Genomic DNA, 22,935 nt, shown 5'->3' on the forward strand with positions numbered 1-22,935 from the left:
AGGGCTTGGTGCTGTCACCACAGGAAGGCTCCTGGTCCCCCTGCCTCCCTCTTTCCCTTCCTGCCTCTCTTCCCTCCCTCCCTCCCTTCCCTCTCAGTCTTCCTCTCCCCTTCTTTTACCATGACACCAGGAAGGCTGTTGTATGTGGCAGGTTCTCGGCCTTGGAGCTTTCAGATCCCAGAACTGAAAGACATAAATCTTTCACCTGTGTCCTGTATGTTGTTTCAGCAACATCAAATGTGCTGTGATGCCCCTGAGTGTCTGTACCCCAGGGGTGAAAGGAGAGCTGCGGCTGTCCTTCACTGGGCCTGGCTATATGCACTGCTCTTTACAGATCAAAGCCACACAACCAAATTTCACCCCGTGGAGGCCCTATGTGATCGGATTTTGTTTCTGAAATTTGGGCCAAGAAAAAATAATCAACATAAAGATAAGATCCTGTTACATTCACAGCTGAAGCCCATACCCCAGGGGAGCAACCAGGGGGACTGCACCCTCAGTTCTCTAGCCAGCAGGGAAACCCAGCCCTCTTTTTGCCCTGAGCTCTGTTTTTCTTCCTTGTACCAAATTAAACAGAAACGGTTTCTTCCAGCTTGTTAGAAGAAAAAAAAAAGCCCTAAATCCTGCACTTGCTCAGTGTTCATGCAGCCCAGGTCCTGCCTGTTGGGGTAACAGTCCTCATCTCAGCATGAGAGGGGGAGGGAGGGGAAGAAGGGAGGGAGGGGGAGCACCACAGGACAACCTACATATTACTGTTCTTTAGTCACCATCCGGCTTGTCTTTTGAGGCAGGGTCTCTCACTGAACCTGGAGGTCGCTGACTAGGTTAGGTGGCCTGACTAGCAAACCCAGGATCCATGTCTCCGCCTCCCCGTGCAGGGATGACTGGCAGACGCTCCCATGCCCACCCCCTTTTGTGTGGGTTCTGAGGGTCAGAGTCAGGCCATCATTCCAACAGGGTTGTCCGTTCACAAGCCGGCTGCTGCTCAGGGCATATATCTTCTGCCTCCTCAGGGTCAGTCGCTGCCTGGACATTCTCACCCCCACCCCCGTCCACTTCTCACCTCTGCCGGTTGCCGCCAGGCTCTCTGAGGTCCAGGACTAACTAGGGGGTGTGCCCTCTGCACTGTGCCCTCTGCACTGTGCCCTCTGCCAGCCTCAGTGAGCCAGCCGCACGCACATCACAGCATCCTACCTATCCTTCCTAGCTGTGGTCTGCGGCCATTATGAAGAGCAGTTGCGGGGAAATGGCAGCCAGCCATTGGGAGGCAGTCTGCTCCCGTCTCCTGGACGCCCATTGCTGTCATGTGAAGCTCTTGCAGAGAGAAAGCCAGAGGCAGGGCGGGGAGGGAAGACGTCTTCACTTGGGAATACCAGAGCATGGGATGGAAGGAAGGCACCCTCTGTTTTCAGCAGGAAGCCATGTCCCCACTCTCTGTCAGAGCCCCATGTTACTGTTGTTTGCCTGACCCAGCCTCTCTTTCTCCTAAGCTATGGCTATGCCTGCACCCTTGGGTGTTTCCTGGGCCACTGGTGGACCCTGCCTCCTCCTCCTCTTCCTCCTCCTCCTCCTCCTCATGTGCTCCTAGATGGACTTTGGGCCCCTGCTATAGCTGACAGCAGGTTTTTACTTGGGGATCCCAGCCTGGGCAACCTAAATGTCCAGCCCTACTCATTCGAGGAACTTCACTCCGTGGCCTTACTCACACCCCCTCACAGGGGTCTCACAGGGTACAGACGTTAACACCAGGAGGCCTCCACAGAGCGCAGTAATGCCCTCATTAACCTACAGGACGTTGTTAGGAATTCACTTCTGAAAGTGGAGACGGCCCCTCATTCATCCAGGCCTGTCAACATGCTCAACAAAGCAAGGTCCCAGGAAGGCCGCTCTCCCAGGATTTTGAGAGGATTCCAGCTTTAAGTCAATCTCTCAAGTTTTGCTCAATAGCAAGAACATGATGTGAGCGGCCTCCACCCTGTCCTGTTCGCTGGCTGTTTCCGTTCCGTTGAGTTGGCCTCATACTTGAGCCGTCATCCTTTGTACCGGATGGAGACCTCGGTGACAGACAGCTGCCCTGCCAGCCTTTGGTTCTGTTCACACTGGCCGTTCCCACGTGGAATTTGATGTTAAGGTGTCAGGCTTCTGTATGCCTCGTTTTGAAGGGCTGCTGCGCTCTGGGGCCAGCCCTCAGCACAGCCTGTCTTTGCCTTTTCCACTTCCCTCGGACACACACACCCCTCAGCCAGATGAAGGGCAGTGGCAAGCGCTCCAGCCTGAGCTGTCAAGGAAGCAGCCTCCGCCGTAGATCAGCTCTGAAGTGAAGGGCTTCCTTCAAGGGGAATTAAATCACTGAACTGCCCGAGGCTCTAGGAAAGAAGTCATTGGTGGCCGGGCGTGGTGGCGCGCGCCTTCAATCCCAGCACTCTGGAGGCAGAGGCAGGTGGATCGCTATAAGTTCGAGGCCAGCCTGGTCTACAAAGCGAGTCCAGGATGGCCAAGATAACATAGTGAAACCCTGTCTAAAAAAAAAAAAAAAGAAAAAGAAAGAAAGAAAGAAGTCATCTGTTACAAGCCTAGCATACCTCTAGCACCACCAAGGCACCTATGAGAGTGAGGAAACCTAGCCTGGTCAGAGAATAAGAAACCACTGCCTGAGGCCAGCCAGGGGAAGGCCCAGGCTCAGAAGGGCATGTCCAGCACACCTTCTCTTCTGAGGTACTCCTAAGTCAGGCCCTCATGGAGTAGCAAGTGTCTCCTTGTCATGAAGTGTTACTGTCTAGAACCAGACACAGGAAGTGGCTCGGATTCCCCTTCCTTTGTGTTGATGTCCCATTCTCTTGTTGCCCTTTAATTCAGCCTTGGACAATGTTGGGGCCCAGTCAGGACAGCACATGAACCCCCTGCTCCTCCTGGGTACCAACAGTGGCAGCTGGGCCAGTCTTAGTGAGGGGGGCATGGCAGCCTCAAGTCTGGCCATGCTCACCAGCCGGCGGATGCTCTCCCGAGGGCTCAGGCATCCGAACCTCGCCTCGACTTGCCAGGACAAGTACCAGGAAGTTGACATGGATGCTGTCGCTCCTTCCTCCCCACCCTCAGCCATTCTTTAGGGGTGGGTTCTTATTTTTCTTCAAAAAGGGTATTTCTCAAAAGACATACTTTTCTGCTCTGCCAGAGCATCCTGCAGCCGGGGATGAGGAAAGCCTTTGATCCTGTAGGCGTTCTTTAAAATTTGATCTTTTGATCTAATGTTTTGTTTCTCTATTCTTAATGGCCTTGGAATTGCCTGAGTGGTGGGTCAGATAAGATAAATACTTTTTAGAGCAAGATCTGTGTGCAAACGTTGCCACAGAGTCCCTAACAAAGGGTCAAACATCACCCTTGAAAACTGGCAGGAGGGGAGGGCAGGACTCTGCTCTCCTCTGACCGTGACCTAAAACCCAGGTGGCAGCCTCCCCCTCACTCTGCTGTCACTGTCCTCTTGGTCCTTAGAGAAGAATAAAGAGCTTTTCCAGGGCATTTGCCAAGTACCATGGGCTGTGAGGACATTTCCCTCTCCCTCCCCTCCCCTCCCCTCCCTCTTCCCCTCCCTCTCCTTCCCCCTCTACCCCTCCCCCATCTCCTTCCCCCTCCCTCTCTCTCCTAGGATAACCCACTTCTCTTTGCTCTGGCTCCCCTGGCATGTGGGTCCCTGAGCCAGGTTGAGGGGCAGTGCAGGGAGCAACCATAACCTACTAAAAATTCATGCAGTCCTACCCAGAATTCTTAGCAGGCAAAGCCCTGAGTTCCAGGTATCTATGCCACGTGGCTGTGACAGAGGCAGCTTGTCATATGAGCCTTCGCTTTCACATGAACAGAAGAAGCTCTAGGGTCTTACGTGCAATAGATGTGAGACCCAGAGAAATGACAAGAAGTGGAGCAGCACCGAATGGAAGCTAGCTCTTAGGGTGGAAATCACCACACTGCTCATCAGAATCCTGAGTCCAGGAGAACCAGTCACTCGGACCCACGGATACTCTTTTTTTCTGGGCCACTATTGTTACAGCTGTGGGTTCTAGGCCAAGGCTTGACATTAATTTGGATTTGTTGATGGCAGTGATCTCATGAATAATTTAAACTTGGATTCTGAGGGTACCACCAGCTTTCAAGGGTCAACCCTTACTTAGGCTTTCTGGAGAAGTTAATTTTTATCTCTGGAAAAATAATACAACCTCTGTCACAGTTGTGTGCTGTTGTCCGTGTGTTTCTGGGTAACATTAAAATATACCATAAGCTGAGAACTGCTCACAGAGCCAAAGAACTGGACTCCCCCAGGCAACTAGTAACAGGGGAGACGTTAGGTGGGCTTGGGGGCCTGGCCCGCAACAGGGGAAAGAGTAGGTGAGCTTGGGGAGGTGGCTTGTTATAAGCCAATATTAAAATTTCTGTTTCTGGTCCACATGGAATTGCAGACCCGACTGAGATTTACCCTGGGCTGTATAACTAAATAGCTACAAGGGAGGAATGGGGCAAGTGGAGGAGGAGCTAACATGGCACTCGACACTGCAGTGACAGTGGCCCCTAAGAGGTGACAAGCAAGCAGGCAAAGGCTCCAGCTGAATTCCTTGAGCATCTGTAGGGCACAGTTTGTGGAAAACTGGCATGGACTGCAGCAGAGTCCCTGAGCAGGACACACACAGGGTGGAGAGTGGAGGGAAGGCATGGCAGCTGGCACTCACAGGACACAGCTCTGGACAGGAGGCTTGGGGCCACTGCTGCCACTAAGCACCGAGAGGACTCGTGTACACCCACGCGGTGTCATGTACGCCCGTGCAGCATTGTGTACGCCTCTGCGGCTGCGTCCACCCATGTGGGATGGGATGGATTCACAGGGCATGTGTCCAAATGTTCACCCATGCCCAGGTCTTCTGTTGTTCTGACTGGGAAAGCAGTGATCACAGGGTGTCAGGTAGCACCCTGCACTTCTGGCCTCTGGTGGGGAAAATTAGGCCTGGATGGAGCATTAGCAAAGCAGAGAAGCAAGGCCCAGAGAACCAGAATGTTCCCAGTGAGTCACCACACCCCCCAAGAGGCAGCCCGAGCAAAGCAGCCATGGGTTAACGCCTCCTCACCTGGCAACAAGTGTCACTAAAGGCATGGACAGGAGGAGAACTAATCCCTAAAGGACTCACTTCAGAGTGGTCAGGTCAGCACCTGTGCTGAAGTCTGGAGAGCCAGGGATGCTGACTCTAAAATCAGAACTTTCAGAAATAAAAACTATGGTGTCAGAAATGGAGAACGCACAGGCTGGGGAGAGCTGCAAATTAGACACTGCAAGAGAAAAATTAGTGAGTTTAAGCAGTCTGGGGCCTTGCTTTAGTTAATAATGTGTATCTGGAGGCCAATTTAACCCTTGTCAGAAGTTCTTTCCTGCATGACCAGCCGACCCGTGTGAGTTCCCCAAGCCTCCCCCTCCCCCACCATAGTCCCTTATTTCCCTCAGTCACAGGTGACATGTTGAGTCAACTGAAGGCTGCCCTGCTGCTCTGAGCTGAAAAAAAAAACCCTCTTCTGCAGACAGCCTTCCTCAAAGGCACCCCAAAGAAAGTCCCAGTGTGTGATCCTGGCTAAGAGAGGGAGGGCAGCCGGGCGTGGTGGCGCACGCCTTTAATCCCAGCACTTGGGAGGCAGAGGCAGGTGGATCGCTGTGAGTTCGAGGCCAGCCTGGTCTACTAAGCGAGTCCAGGACAGCTAAAAATACAATACATGTCTCGAAAAACAAAAACAAGACCAAAACAAACAAAAAGAGAGGGAGGGCAAGCCTCATGCAAGGGCTGTTTATTTGGGTCATCTTCCAGATATTTCCAAAGAGGCTGTGAGCACCTGATCAAGAGCCTTGTCCAAAACCTCAGGAAGCATGGGAGCTCCCGCAATGTGGCAATCAGAGCCAGCTTAACAACTGGCTAATTAGTGCCTGGCGACTTTAGTCACGTGACCCAAAGTATACTTGAATCCCAATTTCCCTTTTTGGTTTAATTTCCTCCCGTTTTTGCTAAGGGGAAGAAATTTCCGTGCCCCTTAGAGACACAGACATTTAAGATGACGTTTGGGGCACAGAGCAAGGCCAAAGAGGTGAGTCGCTCTGGGCTCAGGTGGCTTCCCAAGTATCTAGCTAGTTTCTGAGCAGGTACCTGAGGTGAGGGCGAGCCTCATGGAGGTGCCTCCCTACTGCTGCACCAGGGAGGCATGCAGGCCTCTCCCTGAGCCCACACGCTGCTGCCTCTGGCTCCCTGTAGCTGTGTGCCTACCCCTGGCCTAGAGCAGCTCCTCATCTGCCTCTCAGAGTGGAGATCAGGGCCTGACCCACACAGAGGAGGGCAGGCCAATGGGCGCAGCCACCAGCCTGGCCGCTGTGACCTCCTCACCTTTCCCTCTGATCCCAAGACCTCCTGTTCTGTATCAAATCCCAGCTGTGTTCAGAGTTGTGTGCATGCAGACTCTTCTGAGAAGTCTGGGGACCAGGCCCACCCTGTAATGTCCCCTCTGTCCTCCTTCCTCACCTGTAGGTGCCATGCAGCGAGTCTACTGATAAAACTGTCAACCAGCCAATGTCCCCACTGCCCCCAGAATCAACATATAGCCCCACCTTCCCATCTTCAAGTGCAAGCTCCATGGCCATTGTCTTTCAAACCAGCACAGTGAGGTCATATCAGTACCTGCACACACAGTGCCTGCAGAGTCCTGTTGACATCTCTATAGGCCCCTCACATGCCTGTTCACATGTACTTACGTAACCCATGCAGTGTGTCCTTCCTGCCCATCTCAGACACACCTAGGGCCTTGGACTTGAGCACTCACTGGAGGCCTCAAGCATGGTGTCTCCATACTTGCTGCAAATGCTTGTAGGGACTGGCATTAAAATTGGGGGAGGGGCTCTATTACGGATTTCCCCGCTGCCCTTACTCAGCGGCTGAGCAGTGGATCGGCCAGCACTTCATAAAGCAGTGACCTGAGCGAAGGAGGGCACCTGACACTGACTTAGCCTGCCACCGACGCGGCTGTCCACCCAGCTTCCCTCCTTCCATGGGCAAATCCAGAGAGACATGGCTGACATGGCCCTGTTAGCTTACTCTCCCCCTCCAGGTATCCTTCCCCGTGCCCTCCTCCCGTGCACACACACACACATACACACAAGCAGAAAGACATATACATATGAATATATACTTACTGACACATATCTCCCTGACTCTGAGCATGATGTCAGTACTGTCAGTGTCACAGGGCCAGCGGGCTCGAGTACCGTGTCAACTTGGAAGTCCCTCACTTCTTCTGACCAAGTCCTCACACTTGCTTAGGTCACATGACAGCTACTACCTGGAATGTTCTCTCTGAGGAAGAATTACTCCAGCCACGTCCCACAGTCACCTGCTGTTCGCCTTGTAGATATTTGCTTTTGTTTCTCAGCACTTAGTTTAGGTCTCTGGGTACATGTGCACCTTGACCCTGTATTTCACTAGAACATTCTCTGGGAAGGCTCTAGTTTATGCTTAATCCCACAAGAGGGCCACAAGTCTCATTTCTTGCCAATTAAACCTGCTTCTTCTCCTTGCTTATTCTGGGCCCGGCTGTTGTAGAGGGTTAGTTCCACCAGGCCTAAAAGGTTTCACAAACAAGCTCTCTCACATTCACCACTTCAAATATACTGGACTTAATGGCTGGAAACAGATGTAATTATGAACAGTTCCTAAGCAATAAGGGCATTTTTACCTGCCCTGTGGAGAGCTAAGAAAACTGGCTCGATTCAAGTGAAGGAGGACGCAACTATGAATAAATTTCATCTCGAAAATAATTGTGTCTTATGGGGTGAAAAAGAAAACCCTGAAAGCCTCACCTTGCCGCCTATGGCATCGGACTGAGCAGGTTTGGTGCAGACGTGAGGGAAGACAGGCGTCCACTTAGGCTGAGGGACAGGTAGGCCAGGAGGAGGAAGGGAGGCTGACGAGAAAGACCAGCCAGGACCTGCTCTCCCAGCCGGCTACCCAGCACCTTCCCAGATCCTGAAAGATGTGCAGGGATGGTCTGTGCCCCTTGTCCGCTTTGGCCCCAGAGCTAGGAGCTGCTGTCTTGCACTCGAGACGCTGTACCCTCCCTCCTCTCCTGCCTCCACTTACGGGAGAAAACACCATGGCTGCCTTTCTGAGGCAAACTCATTCCACTCAACACAATGAGCGCTCTTCCAGTCTCCTGCAGACCGCGTCACTTCCTCCCTCTCAGCCTGGGTCATCCATTGTGCTGTCCATCTGCGGATGGCCGTCCACTCTGCTCCATCTCCTGGCTGTGTGTACCTGGTTGGGGGGGGGGTGCCTGGGTCACATGCTGGGTCTCTTCTCGGGGCCATGAGGAACCTCTGCGCTGATTCTACAGGTCCACTTTACACCCACCAATGGAGTTTAAATCTCCTCTTCCCATAGTCTTTTCTTACATTTTAATTTATGTGTGTTTTTGTCTGTATATCTGTGATTGTGTGTGTGTGTGTATGTATATGTATGTATGTATATATGTATGTGCCATCCCCATAAACGCTGGACGATAGCATTGTGTCCCCTAGAACTAGAGTTCAAGTCCTCTGAACTGCCCTGTGGGTCCTGGGAATCTAAACCTGAGTCCTCTGGAAAGACAGCTAGTGCTCCTCACTGCTCTACCGGCTGGAGCCCTTGCTTTTTTTTCTTGATGCTAGCCACTCTGACTGGGGTGAGATGGAATTTCAGTGTAGTTTTGATTTCCTTTCTCTGATGGCTGAGGGTGTGGAAACTGCTGCCGATACATATCGGCTGCTTGTATTTCTTCTTTTGGGAACTGCTTCTTCCCTCTTTTGTCTACTTACTGATCAAGTTGTGGTGATTTTAATAAAAACAGCCCCTACGGACTCATATTTGAATGCTTAGGGAGTACATTAGGAGGTGTGGGCTTTGAGGAGGTGTGGGCTTTTGGAGGAAGTGTGTCATTAGGGGTGGGCTTTGGGGTTTCAAATACTCAAGCCAAGCCCAACGGTCTCTCTCTTCCTGCTGCCTGAGGCTCCAGATGCAGAACTCTCAGCTCCTTCTCCAGCATCATGTCAGCCTGCGCGCGGCCACGCTCCCGCCTGATGACAGTGGAGGAGATGTCTGAGCTGGAAGCCAGCCCCAGTTCAACACTTTCCTTTGTAAGCGTTGCTGCAGCCACGGCGTCTCTTCAGAGTAATCAGGCAGCAAGTGAGGTGCAGGTGACTTGCTTTTGGAGACGTCTCTAGTTTCTTTCAGCTCATTCCCTTGTTTAGGAGCCACACATGCTTTTGTGAGGAAGATAAAACCCTAAATGAACCCTGGGGAGCCTGCCCTGCACCCCACCCCCTGTCCTGTACCCTAAGGGCAGCTCAGCAAGACTATGTGAAAATTCTGCATCCATCCATCTAGGGTCAACATCCAAGGGAGGTCATGAGGCACACAGAGCCTTACCTGGAGTAGTGTGTGCTAACTAACACAAGGTGAGACCTTTGCAACTAGCAGAGAATCTTCTGGAAAGACCCAGAATACACCCCACAATGCATGATAGATGGCAGGAGAGATAGACGGCCCACTTGGCTGTCCTCAGATCCTGCTCTGGTGACAGATGGCAGAGGGAGGGAGGCTGTGTCTTTTTTGGTTTTTGGTTTTTGGAGACAGGGTTTCTCTGTGTAGCCTTGGCTGCCCTGGACTCGCTTTGTAGACCAGGCAGGCCTTGAACTCACAGCGATCTACCTACCTCTGCCTCCCGAGTGCTGGGATTAGGGGCATGCATCATGCCCGGTGTGGCTGTGTCTTTTTTTTAAAAATATTTTTATATAATATGCATTGATGTTTGTCCTGCAAGTATGCCTGTGTAGGGGTGTCATATCCCTTGGAAATTGAGTTACAGAGAGCTATGAGCTGCCATGTGAGTGCTGGGAATTGAACCCAGGTCCTTTAGAAAAGCAAACTTGAGAAGCATTCAAGAGAAACAGCTTTGAAGAAACAGGAAAGTGCAGCTGAGAAGGCAGAGCGGATCAGAGGCAGACATGAGGGCTGAATGGCAAGATCTATTTTTGAAATTTAACTCTGAGGTAGAGTTGTCATAGTTACTTGCTTGTTTTCACTTGTGCCTGTGAGCCCCCAGAATTAAAAATAATCCTCCTTGTGTGCTGTGTGCATCTGGAACAAGTGCCCCGAGCACCTGGGCTGCCCCTGCTACATGCTTCTGTCAGCACTGCCCGGGCCTGTCAGAGAGGCCCAGGCGCCTTGGCTTTATTTTGCTAGACAGGCTCACCAAAGATATTAACAATTGTAAACAAATGCCATAGCCAGGGCCTGTTCACACTGCATTGTTACAGTACACACGCGCACGCACACATGCACACACACACACACACACACACACACACACACACACGCACACGCACACGCACACGCACACGCACACGCACACACATACACACATTCTCCCAAGCTTCACGAGGGGTCTTAGGAATAATGTTTATTGACACAAATCCTGGAGGCCTGTGAAGACGGGCAGCATATTGCATTCTGATATATGCAGGCTTGGATCTGTCCCTGAATGGCCAGCAAACCAGTTTTGGGCCTTCACAGCCTTGGCTGCCACCTTCAGGGTCCTGCCGTTACTGGCTCCTCATGCTGTGCTGCTGTGTGGGAAACTGAAGTCTAGAACAGGAAACCAGAGTCTACCACAGGGTAGTTCGTACCAAGGCACTGCCTTGCCGTTGTGAGATTCGGGAGGACCTGAGAGCCGGCTCTATAGGACAGCAGTGTTGGATAAACATTTGGTTTACTTATTTCAAGTATTCTGAGCATGCTGGGCAGGTGGGTGCTGGCTCAGGGAGGGACCATGTTAACAGAGCCAGAGTGGAAGGCGGAGGAGTCAGGCTAGCTACTACCCAAAGCATGTTTCCAGGTTTATGTGTACGGACTGTATGTATGGACACATCTGTGTGTATGTATATACATATGTATATGTGTGAGTATATGCACACACTAAAGCATAGCCCTAGAATTCTTTCCAAATTTTGGTTAACTAGACACAAACTTTGGTTAATTAGACTTTTGTGTCAACCAGACACAACCTAGAATCACTCAGAAAAGTCTCAGTGAGGGACTGTGCACACTGCTTGCCTGTGTCTTAGGGATTGTCTCAGCTAATCCAGCTGAGTATGAAAGCCCACTGTGGGCAGTACCATTTCCTAGGCAGGGCATTCTCCTCTGTTTAGGGATGGATAAATAGGGCTAAGCACTAGCTGCCAAGCAAGCAAACAAGCAAGCAAGCATGCATTTGATATTTTTTTCCTGCTCTTGACTGTGGATGTGACTTGATGTGTGATGTTCCTGCCTTGACTTCCTCACAGTGACGGATGTAACCTGGAACCGGGAGCTGACACAGCTGCTTTCTCCCCTACGCTGTGTTTTGCCTGAGTATTAACACAGCCACAGAAGTGAAACCGTATAAAACTGACCCTAACACTGAGATCAAATTCCCCAGCTCTGATGACTGATGAGCTTCGTGTATTCGATGTAGCTTTTGTTTCTGTTTTGATTTGATGTTAGCCAAACACCACCTGTCAGACTGTCAAGACTGGGACCAAGGCCACAACTAAGCACCCCTGACTTCTCCTCGGCCACCCCCTAGCCATTACCTTATGGCAAGATCACTCCAGCCCAGAGCAGCCCTAAAACTGGTGCCGTGGCTCCTCCCACAGGATCTAGCCTTCTCTATTAGATTAGCTTGTTGCTGATGCCCGACTCCCTCCTTTCCAGCTTTCCTTGGAACATGCATGGTGTGGAACCTCAGTTGATCTGTTGCTGTTTTTTTCCCCAGGGAGAAAGGGTTTATTTTGGGTCACAGTTTGAGGGTAGTCTGTCATGGCAGCAAGAACCTCAGGCAGCTGGTCACACCACATGCTCAGGAAGCAGAGATGAAAGCAAGTGCTTGGCTCACTTTGCCCATTTTATTTAGTCTGGGACTCCACCATGGGTCAGTGTACCACCCCCCTTTATTAATTAATTTATTTTACATCCTGACTAGAGTCCCCCCCCCCTCCTCCCGGGCCTTCCCTCCCTGCCCCTACTCTTCCTCTGGCTCTCTTCAGACCTCCCATGGATATCAACCAGCCGTGGCTTACCGAGTTGCAGTGAGGTGAGGCACATCCTCTCCTATTACGGCTGGGCGAGGCAGCCCAGTAGGAGAAAAGCGTCCCAAAGGCAGGCAATGTTCTCAGGGCCAGCCCCTGCTCCTGCGGTTAGGAGTCACATGACGACAAAGCTACACAACTGTAGCGTACTGCAGAGGGCCCAGGTCAGTCCCATGCATGCTCCCTGCTTAGGGGTTCAGTATCTTTGAGCCCCTATAGGCTCAGGTCAGTTGGTTCTGTAGGTTTTCTTATGTTGTCCTTGACGCTTGACTCCTGAAATCCTTCCTGCCCCTCTTCCCACTCATCAAGCTCTGCATGGTTTGGCTGTGACTCTGCAGTTTCCATCAGTTGCTGGGTGAAGCCTCTCCTGATGGTGGTTCTGCTAGGCTCCTGTCTGCAAGCCCAGCAGAACATCACTAACAGTGTCAGGTGGGCGCCCTCTCAAGCATGGGTCACAAGCTGGACCCGTCATTGGTTGGCCACTCCCTCAATTTCTGCTCTACCTTTCCCCCAGCACATCTTGTAGGCAGGATAAATTTTAGGTCGAGGTTTTGTGTTTGGGTTGGGGTTCTAATCCCTTCACGGGGAGTCTTGCCTTGTTACAGGAGATGGTCTGTTCGGGCTCCACGTCCCCCATTGCTAGGACTCTTAGCTAGGGTCACCCTCACAGACTCTTGGCAGTTTCCATCGCGCTGGGCTTGTAGCCTGTCGCAGAGATGCACACCCAATTCTAATGGTCTCTCCCTCCACCCCCCAATCTGATCCATCCTGTTCCTATCCCCACTGCCTCCCCCATCCACCCACAATGTCTGCTCTATTTCCCCTTCTCCTTGAGATTTGCTTGTCCCCTTCTTGAGCTCTCCTTGTTACTTGGCTTCTTTGGGTCTGCAGATTGCAGCATGAATTGTTCTGTGCTGTATGGCTAATGTCCACGTATAAGTGAGTACAGTACCATGTATGTCTTTCTGTGTCTGGGCTGCCTAACTCAGGATGATCTTTTCTTTTTTCTTTTCTTTTTCTTTCTTTTTTTTTTTTTTTTTGGTTTTTCGAGACAGGGTTTCTCTGTGTAGCCTTGGCTGTCCTGGTGCACACCTTTAATCCCAGCACTCGGGAGGCAGAGGCAGGTGGATCGCTGTGAGTTCGAGGCCAGCCTGGTCTACAGAGTGAGTCCAGGACAGCCAAGGCTACACAGAGAAACCCTGTCTCAAAAAACCAAAAAAAAAAAAAAAAAAAACCCCACAAAACAGGATGATCTTTTCTAGTTCCATCTATTTGCCTGAAAATTTCTTGATGTCACCGTTTTTTAACAGCTAAATAATACCCCATTGTGTAAATGTACACATTTTCTTTATCCATTCTTTGGTTAAAAGACATCTAGATTGTTTCCAGTTTCTGGCTATTATGAAGAAAGCTGCTGTGAACATAGTTGAGCAAGTATCCTTGTGGTAGGATGGAGCATTCTTTGGGTGTAGGCCCAGAAGTGGTATAGCTGGGTCTTGAGGTGGAACTATTCCCAGTTTTCTGAGGAACTGCCAAATTGATTTCCAAAGTGTCACTTGAGTTTTTTATCTTAGCCATTCTGATGGGTGTAAGATGGAATCTCAGAGTCATTTTAATTTGCATTTCCCTGATGGCTAAGGATGTTGAACATTTCTTTAAGTGCTTCTCAGCCATTAGAGGTTCTTCTGTCAAGAATTCTGTTTAGATCTGTACCCCATTTTTAACTGGGTTATTTGGTTTGTGGATGTCTAGTTTCTTGAGTTCTTTATATATTTTGGATATCAGCCCTCTGTTGGATGTAGGATTGGTGAAGATCTTTTCCTACTCTGTAGGCTGCTATTTTGACTGTGTCCTTTGCCTTACAGAAGCTTTTCATTTTTATAAGCCCATTTATTAATTGTTGATCTTAGTTCCTGCACAATTGGTGTTCTATTCAGGAAGTTGTCTCCTATGAAAATGTATTCAGGGTTATTCCTGACTTTCTTTCCTATTAGTTTCAGTATATTTGGTTTTATGTTGAAGTCTTGATCCACTTGGATTTGAGTTTTTTATTTTTATTTTTAATTAATTAATTTATTTATTTTTTAGGGTGACAGATATGGATCTATTTGCATTCTTCTACAGGCCAACATCCAGTTAGACCAACACCATTTGTCAAAGATGCTTTCTTTTTTCCATTGTATATGTAATGTTGGTTTCTTTATCAAAAGTCAAGTGTACATAGGTGTGTGGATTTACTTCTGGTTCTAGGTCTATTCTATGGAATAATTTAAGGAGTATTGTCACTAGCTATTGTTTGAAAGTCTGGTAGAATTCTGCACTAAAACCTTCTGACTCTGAGGGTTTTTTTTTTTGTTTTTTTTTTTAAGCAGGGAGACTTTTAATGATTGTTTCTATTTCACCAGGGGTTATAGGTCTATTTAGATTGTTTCTCTGATCTTGATTTAACTTTTGTAAGTAGTATCTATCAAGAAAATTGTCCATTTCTTTTAGATTTTCGAATTTTGTGTAGCACAGGTTTTGAAGAGCTAATGATTCTTTGGATTTTGTAGGTATTATTCCTATGTTACCCTTTTCATTTCTGATTGTTAATTTGGATATTTTCTCTCTGCTTCTTAGTTTGGCTAGGGGTTTGTCTATCTTGCTGATTTTCTCAACAACAAACCACAGTTATTTGTTTTGTTGATTCTCTGTACTGTTCTCTTTGTTTCTATTTCATTGATTTCAGCCCTGAGTTTGATTATTTCCCCGCTATCTATTCCTCTTGGGTGTGTTTGCTTCTTTTTGTTCTGGTACTTTTGGGTGTGCAGTATGAGATCTCACTTATTTTCTTTATGAAGGCATTTAGTGTTATGAATTTTCCTCTTAGCACTGCTTTCATTGTGTCCCATAAGTTTGGATATGTTGTGCACTTATTTTCATTGAATTCTAGAAAGTCTTTAATTTATTTCTTCCTTGACCCAGTGGTCATTGAGTGGAGAGTTGTTCAGTTTCCACGAATTTGTAGGTTTTCTGTTTTCTTTTGTTGTTAAAATCCACCTTTAATCCATGGTAAGATACAAGGAGTTATTTCAATCTTCTTATATTTGTTGAGGCTTGCTTTGTGACTGATCTATGGTCAGTTTTAGAGACATGTTCAATGTGGTGCTGAAAAGAAGGTATAGTCTTTTGTGTTTGAGTGAAATGTTCTGGAGAGATCTGTTAGGTCCATTTGAGTCATTAACATCTGTTAGTTCCATTATTTCTCTGTTTAGTTTTCTGTCTGTATGACCTGTCCATTGGTAAGAGTGGGGTGTTGAAGTCTCCCACTATTCATGTACAGGGTTTGATGTGTGATTTCAGCTTTAGTAATATTTCTTTTACAAATGTGGGTGCCCTTGCATTTGGGGCATAGATGTTCAGAATTGGATATTTCCCTTTGATGAGTATGAAGTGTCCTCCATCTGATTAATTTTGGTTGGAAGTCCGTTTTGTTTAAATATTAGATTCTAACCATTTACTATGAGGTATCTATCTTTGATATTGAGGTGTGTTTCTTGTATGCAGACTGATAGATACTGTTTTCCACACCAATTCTGTTCATTTGTGTCTCTTTAATAGGTAATTGAGTCCATTGGTGTTGGAGGTATTAATGACCGGTGATTGTTGATTCCTGTAGCTGGGCTTTTGCTACTTTGTGGATTCTTCTTTCTTCCACCCTTCTCCACCCTCTTTCTTCTTCCCTTTTAACCTCTAACACTAGACATGACGCGGAAAAGGATAGAAAGGAAAGGAATGAGCTCCCTGAATAAAGTCAGGGGTCAGAAAGGGGGCTGGTTAGGAGTATTGAACTCCTTGGGGCAAGTCTGATCTTTGCTGTTAGAATATCTAATTATTTCTCCTCCTCCTCCTCCTCCTCCTTCTTCTTTTCTTCCTCTTCCACCACCACTTCCTCCTCCTCCGTGTATGACTACTTAACAGACAGTGACCAACAGCAACCAACAACACACCCTGCCTCTCAGGGCTCTGGCATTTATATACTCTGTTAAAAGTACCCAGAATTCAAAATGTCACATAATTGCATAATCTTAAGCTGGAAAAATCATGCCCCTGCTAGAGCAAGAGGCAAATCACAGTCATCTGTTGGGAAGCAGCCCCACATATCCACACCTTGGATTAAACCAAAAAATTATTATTATTTCTCTGTTTTTCAAAGAAACCAAAATTCCAAATTTCTCACTATCAATTCCTGTTATTTTGGTGGTGGTGGTGGTGGTGGTGGGGTGTGTGCGTGCGTGTGTGTATGTGCACGTGCATGCATGCACACATGTGAGCTTCACTTCTTTTGGTTTTGCTAGTGTGAAATAATTTATTTCCTGTGTTTTCTTGGATGTAGTTAACTTCCTTGGGTTGAAGTTTTCCTTCTAGCACCTTCTATATGGCTGGATATTGTTTAAACTTGGTTTCGTTATGGGTTATCGCTTTCTCCATTTATCACGATTGAAAGTACTGCTGGGTATAGTAGTCAGGGCCGAATCTGTGGCTTCTTAGAGTCTATTAGACATCTGCCCAGGCCCTTCTAGCTCTGAGGGTCTCTGTTGACAAGTCAAGTGTAATTCTGATAGGTCTTCTTTTATAAGTTACTTGGTCTTTTTTCCCCCTGCAGCTTTTAGTATTCTTTCTTTGTTGAATATTTAGTTTTGATTATTATGAGGCAAGGAGAATTTTCTTTCTGATCCAATCTATGTTATACCCTGTAAGCTTCTTACGTGTTTATAGGTCTCTCTTCAAGTTAGGAAACTTTTCCTCTATAATTTTGTTGAAAATATTTTCTGGGCCTTTGAGCTGGTATTCTTCTCTTTCCTCTATTCCTCTTACTTGTAGGTTTGGTCTTTTCTCAGCGTCCCAGATAACCTGGATGTTTTGTGTCGGGAACTTTTCCTTGACAGATGTATTGATTTCCTCTATAGCACCTTCTATGCCATCTCTTGTATTCTGTGGTAATCGTCGTGTTTGTAGTTCCTGTTCACGTACCAAGGTTTTCCATCTCCAGGATTCCCTCAGTTTGTGTTTTCTTTATTGCTTTCATTTCCATTTTCATGTCTTGAACAGTTTTATTCATTTCCTTCACCTGTTCGATTGTATTTTTCCTGGAATTATTTGAGGGATTTATTAATTGCCTATTTAAAGACTGCTACCATCTACATAAGATTTAATATCATTTTCTTGGACGTCAGCTGGGTTGGAATATCCAGGACTTGCTGAAGGATGTTACTGATTGTGCTCCTATGCTGGCCTCTAGTAATTTAGGTTTTGGGGTTATTATAGGATTAAGTGCTGATTTCTGAGTTTATCTTTGTCAAATGGGTGTGTTTTGGATGTTTTCCCTTGGTTCTGTTTCTCTTCCAGAGACTGTTGGTCTAGTTCACTCTGGACTGAGTGGCCTGGGGTTCTTGTGACCAGTGAATCTTCAGGTCTAGTGGAGGGGGGGTCTCTGCTGGAGTCTTGGGGGCTGCATGACCTCTGGGTTTTCGGTTGGGTCCCTACAATCTGTGTGGCATCCAGAAAAGCAGAGGTCTTTCTGCCCAAGTTGTGGGGCAGAATGTGGAGCCCAGGAGATGAGGTGTGGTTTATGGCTGTGTGTGCTTTAAGGGGAGTTGGTGGGCATGAGGCAGGATCCCACCTGCAGGCTCTGGTGTGGCCTCCAGCGATCCAGGTGGAGGAGCTCTGGGGTTTCTGTGTATCTCTTACTGTGTTGCAGATAGCTTTAGTGGTAGCACTGGGATTATAAAATGTTTTGCACAGGAGGCTGGAGAGATGGCTCAGCAGTTAAGAGCCCTCTATTTTCTTCTAGAGGACTAGCGTCCAGTTCCCAGCACCTACAGTGGATGGCTGAACCACCACCTGAAATGCCAGCTCCAGACCAATGCCATCTTCTGGCCTCTACAGGCACCGGCACCCATGAACGCAAGCCTGCTTTGTTTTGAGGCAGGGCATCGGGTAGCCCAGGCTGACCTTGAACTCCCCATCCGTCTGTGCCTCCCAAGCAGTGTGATACAGACCTGTGCCACATGCCCAGCTCACACAGGATATTTGGGTATGAACTGAGTGTCTTAGTGGACACTGACTGTGTTTTTGCTGAACTAGGAACAGCCGCAGCTATGGTTTTGTACATTTTTCCTCCATCCTCTTATTCTGACTCCAGAAGCTCTGTCAGCACTACATTCTCTGAGGCTGCTCATGTGAATGTTGTCTTCTCTGTTTATTCAAACTGATGGGTTCTGTTTGTCTTCACTGACCTTTTGTTTTACTTTTGAGGCAATCCTGTTATTTTGTTTGTTCTTTTAACTTCTAAAAATTATTTGCTATTTATGTATTTATTATTTAGTATGTACGTCTCTTTGTGTTGTGGAGGTCAGAGGAAATTATTTACTATTTATGTATTTGTTAGTGTGTGCATGTCTCTGTGTTGTGGAGGTCAGAGGAAATTATTTACTATTTATGTATTTATTATTTATGGAGGTCAGAAGACAACCTATGTGTTGAATTACAGTTTTTTTTTCTACTCTAGCTCCCAAATAATGAAACAGACCTGTTACATTTATTAATAAGCTTTAAAGCACTAAAGCTGGACAGATTCTCAATGTGTCTATGCTAGCCTGGCTACATCCCAGCCATGTGCCCTGTTACTTGTCCTCCAGGCTTGCCCTGGTAAGCTCAGCTGCATCCTCATCCTCGTGGCAATTCCTCATGGTCCTGAGCCCTGGGAATGGAAATCCCACCTTCTGTTTCCTCTGCCCAGTCATTGGCTATTCAGTTACTTTACTAACCAATCAGAGATAATCGGGGTGCATTCTTTATACCACATTGATACAGGAGATTATCCAACAATCGTGACAGTGCCCATGTCCTGACTGCAGCCTGATCTCAGGGGACAGAAGTCAGCATCTGCACACACACAGAGCACAAGACCAAAACCTGTAGATATCAGTGCTCTCCCACCACTTGGTTCCTTCTCATCCTGTTTCTAGAGTGGCAGTTCAGTTTTGGTCAGATGAGCCCAAGGCTTGTGTCATTGGAACCTTGTATTTCACCACTGTGTTTTCTTGCTTTTTGTTTGATATAGCTCCAGCTAGCCTAGAACTTACTACACATCCCAGGCTGGCCTTGGACTTGAGTTTTGCCTGCTTCTGCCTTCTAAGCACTGGCCTAGAAGGAGTGACCATCATACCCAGCTGTGGTTATCTTCTCTAATGTGAGTTAGATTTCCTTGGAGGTCTGCATACCAGTTTCAAGTCTCACCCTGGTTGTTAATGCAGTTCTGTCTGGTTGGAAACTAAATGGTAACTCTAACTCTGTTTTAGCAGCAACAACAACAAATGCTCTGTAGATTCAGCATGAGTTGAGACTCCTGGGCCAAAGGGTCCCAAGTGCTGTGTGGCTCTATGTGGTGTGTCCCTGCCCCTGGGTTCAGGCCTTTGGTATGCTGTCAGGGCATCCCACTGTCTGTACATTAAGGTGGCGTGAGGGGAGCCCAGGAATGTGTACATGGTTTTGTGGGCTTGCATCCTCCAGCCCCTCCTAGATCATTAGCACCCCAGGACCTTCTGGCTTCCTAGGTCTCCCACTTTCTGTCTATTGTGAAGCTGCCTATGTCCACAACAGAGCCAAGTTGGAAGCAGGGGAAGGCGGTCAACTGCAGGCAACAGTTACTAGCTGCTGTCACTGCCACTAAGGGGGTCACAGGGATTGCCTGTGGCTCTGAGCACACCAGAAACGAAGCTAAGGAGCAGGAAACCCTGCACACCCCGGAGGCTTGGGACCTCCTGCAGACTCTGCTTTCCAAGTCTCTAGTTGGGCATCTCCTGGTGCTGTTCTGTCCTCTTCTCTGTGTAGGTGCCTGGAGCTGGGGCTTCTGGAGTTTAAAATGGCTATGCCCAGCAAAGGCAGGCTCAGCACCCGCCGCTTAGGCACCCGTGGCCTTCTGCCCAAATCTGCAGCTGTTCCTGACTGTACAGCCTATTTGAGAGCTAGCCATACAACCTGACCAGGCTTGGCAACTGTGCTCAGAGACGGAATGGATGGCCTGTGGGTTCTCTATCTCACCCAGCAGCTCTAGAACTTTCCATAGCTGTACTGTCTACAAGTCAGCAACTGCTATTAAAGTTCAGGTGTGCCTCAGATTCCATTGCTTTTGTTGAGTTCTTTCAGCTTGCTTATATTCTGTTGAGAACTTCATACATGTATACAATAAACATGGCCCTGTTTGCCTCCACTTCCCTCCAACTTCTCCCACATCTCCCCAATGTCCCCTTGCCAACTCCGTCCTTAAAAACAAAAACCCATTAGGTCAAGTTAGTGTTGTCCATGTGCCCAGATGTGAGATTATTTACTGGGTCATTGGAAACCTTTCCACAGCAGTTGTCACCTGTCAGTTGCTCGTTAAGAAATGGAGCCCTGAGGGTACCTCCTCTGTCACCTGAGAGCACCCCCTTTCTCTATGGAGCCTGAGTGCTCAGTACACTAATCCTGCCTTAGTTGCTATGATCAAGTAAGTGGAAAGACATGGAATTCTGGAGCAAGCCAGCGTCAGCTTTGTGGGGACAGGTGCAAGGCCACGTGACTTCTGAGTCCACTAACTTCCATGATGTTACCATGATGTCACTGTATGCTTTGCAGTGACTATGGAGCACTGTGTGGACCCAAACTCAATTCAGACAAGTCAGGGATGGGCCAGCTGATGCTGTCTGCTTCCTTTGCAGGTGACCTCCAATGAGAAGCACCTGGAAAGCCTCAAGAACACGGGTAGTCTTCTGCAGGCCCTGGAGCGCCTGGCTCCAGCTCACAGGTATGAGAAGCCATGTGACTGATCAGGTCAGCTAATGTTCTCAGCCATTTTTGGCCCCCATGTCCTCTCATTCAGGGGCCACTATCTTGTGGTCTGTCACTGTACAATGGGATCCCTCCCACTGGGGGAAGCTCACAGGATGGAGTATGCTCCCATTGGGGAGCAGCTAACAGTATGGGGCTGGCCCTGCCTCCCATGCCTCACTGGACAGTCCGTAGATAACATCTGAGAATGAGGCCTACAGACTAGAGATTGGCCTGCCAGCCAAGGGATGGGCCAGACACTGAGGGCGGACGATGATGCTTGGTGGAGTGACAGCGCTGCAGCCTGGCCAGGATAAGGCTTGGTGACCAGAGAGCCCAGAAGATGGCTCTGGTCCTCTCATCCCCTACCCTGGGGAAGAGCCACTCCTCAAGAGGAGCCCAACCTCCCTGTATCTGGCATTTCTTGTGGTTTATGTTTACAGTGTCTGGGATTTGATCTCCATTTGAAGGCACTGGTGGCGGCAGCGCTGAGGGTGATGCCATACCATAACTCAGGCTCCAGGCCCTTTACATCCGTCCAGTCCTGTGAGGTTAGAAAGAGGCTGCCCATGGTGCGAGGGAGGCAGGAACACCCACCAGCGCTAACGAGTGCTCAGGGCGGTCAGACCACTGAACAGGGCGGTGGTCAGGCAGCTCCCAAAAGCCCTTCCTGCTGAGGCTGTTTGCCTTGAGACCAATGGTAGCTTATTTTTGTGCTGGACTTAAATTTGGATCAGATGTCTCCAAAGGAGGGTTAGTGTTCTGCCAGGCTTGTGACCTCTCCGCCCACACCCAGGATGCCAGCAGATGTTGCTTTGTCTCGCAGTGTTGTTCAGGTGTCCCCACCTGTGAAGGCCGGATGAGTGGGTGGCACTGCTGTGCCAGGAGGCTGGGCTTCCACCCATGCCAGTCTCTCTGGGGCTTTGGTGGCCAGTGTGGTCCCACAGGACTGACCTGGACTCTGCCAGAAGCAGGCCAAGTTCAAAGACATTCCACCACCCCAGGGCCTTTGATGCACAGGGCAGGAATGCATGACAGTCTCAGAATGGCAGCCCTGTCCCACTGGACTGCAACTCTCTTGCAGCACCCCTCCCTCCCACCACCCACCCACCTATCAGTTATTTCCTTGCCTTTGAGAGTGCCACCCACAGTCTAAAGTTCTCCTCAGGGGGCTGCCGTGAGGTCATGCTTTTCTTTGCTCACAGCCAGGTTCACATGTGTCTCAGACAGAACCAAGTTTCTATTTTAAGCTCCCAATTGCCCACATGCAACCTCCAGGCAGTAGCCCAGAGTTCCTGGTGGACAGAAGCTAGCCGAGCAGAGCAGGAAGGGGCAGGGTGGGGTGTGGAGAGGGTTAGGAATCCCGGGTGCAGGGCCTGAGGCCGAGGCACAGCTGAGAGGCACTGGCCCAAGGGACTCTGGCATGGATGTTCTACGAGGCAGCTGGTCTTTCAGGTGCTTGGACTCAAAAGGCCCACCATCTTAAAAGGACGTTTGACCCACACAACCTGTTAAGCATCACCACTTTACTCTTCCACAGCTCGCCCGCTGATACTGTGGTGGCTTCCTTGGCCCTAGAACTTCTCCAGGCTGTTGGGCACTAGACAAGACCATCCTGTGACTCCCGTCAGTTGCAACGCGAGGTCAGATCCCACGTTCCGCCTCCCCACCAGCCTCAAGTGGAGCTAATAAAACCAATTGGCCAGAACCTGCTGCCTCAAGTCCTCTCACTGATGGGCTAACTGACCTGCTCCTCCCTATGCAGAGGTCAGTGGCCTTCTCTCAGGTTAGTGCAGCCTTCAGCAGCAGCTCTGGAGCAGCCCTGCCTAAGTGTTATCTTTCTCTGGCGGTCCTTTTCAGGGACAGAGGATTCCGAGAACCCTAGGGAGGCCTGGGACAGACACAAACACACACAT

The 22,935-nt window shown here is 48.8% G+C and overlaps 1 protein-coding gene across 3 annotated transcripts in view; it reads left to right on the forward strand.

The window, feature by feature from the left end:
• The window catches only part of ULK4 (unc-51 like kinase 4), a 293,347-nt gene extending 270,620 nt beyond the window's left edge, over positions 1-22,727 (forward strand). For all 3 annotated transcript variants that reach the window (XM_084753195.1, XM_084753197.1, XM_084753196.1), the window contains exons 36-37: positions 20,911-20,996; positions 22,560-22,727. In XM_084753195.1, the coding sequence (XP_084609321.1) occupies positions 20,911-20,996; positions 22,560-22,623 (150 nt within the window). In that variant the 3' untranslated portion in view covers positions 22,624-22,727. The remainder of the gene's footprint in view (positions 1-20,910; positions 20,997-22,559) is intronic.
• The last annotated feature ends 208 nt before the right edge of the window (positions 22,728-22,935 follow it).

Source organism: Acomys minous (genome assembly GCF_964271855.1).
Source record: "Acomys minous genome assembly, chromosome: 13".
NCBI classification, from domain to species: Eukaryota; Metazoa; Chordata; class Mammalia; order Rodentia; family Muridae; genus Acomys; species Acomys minous.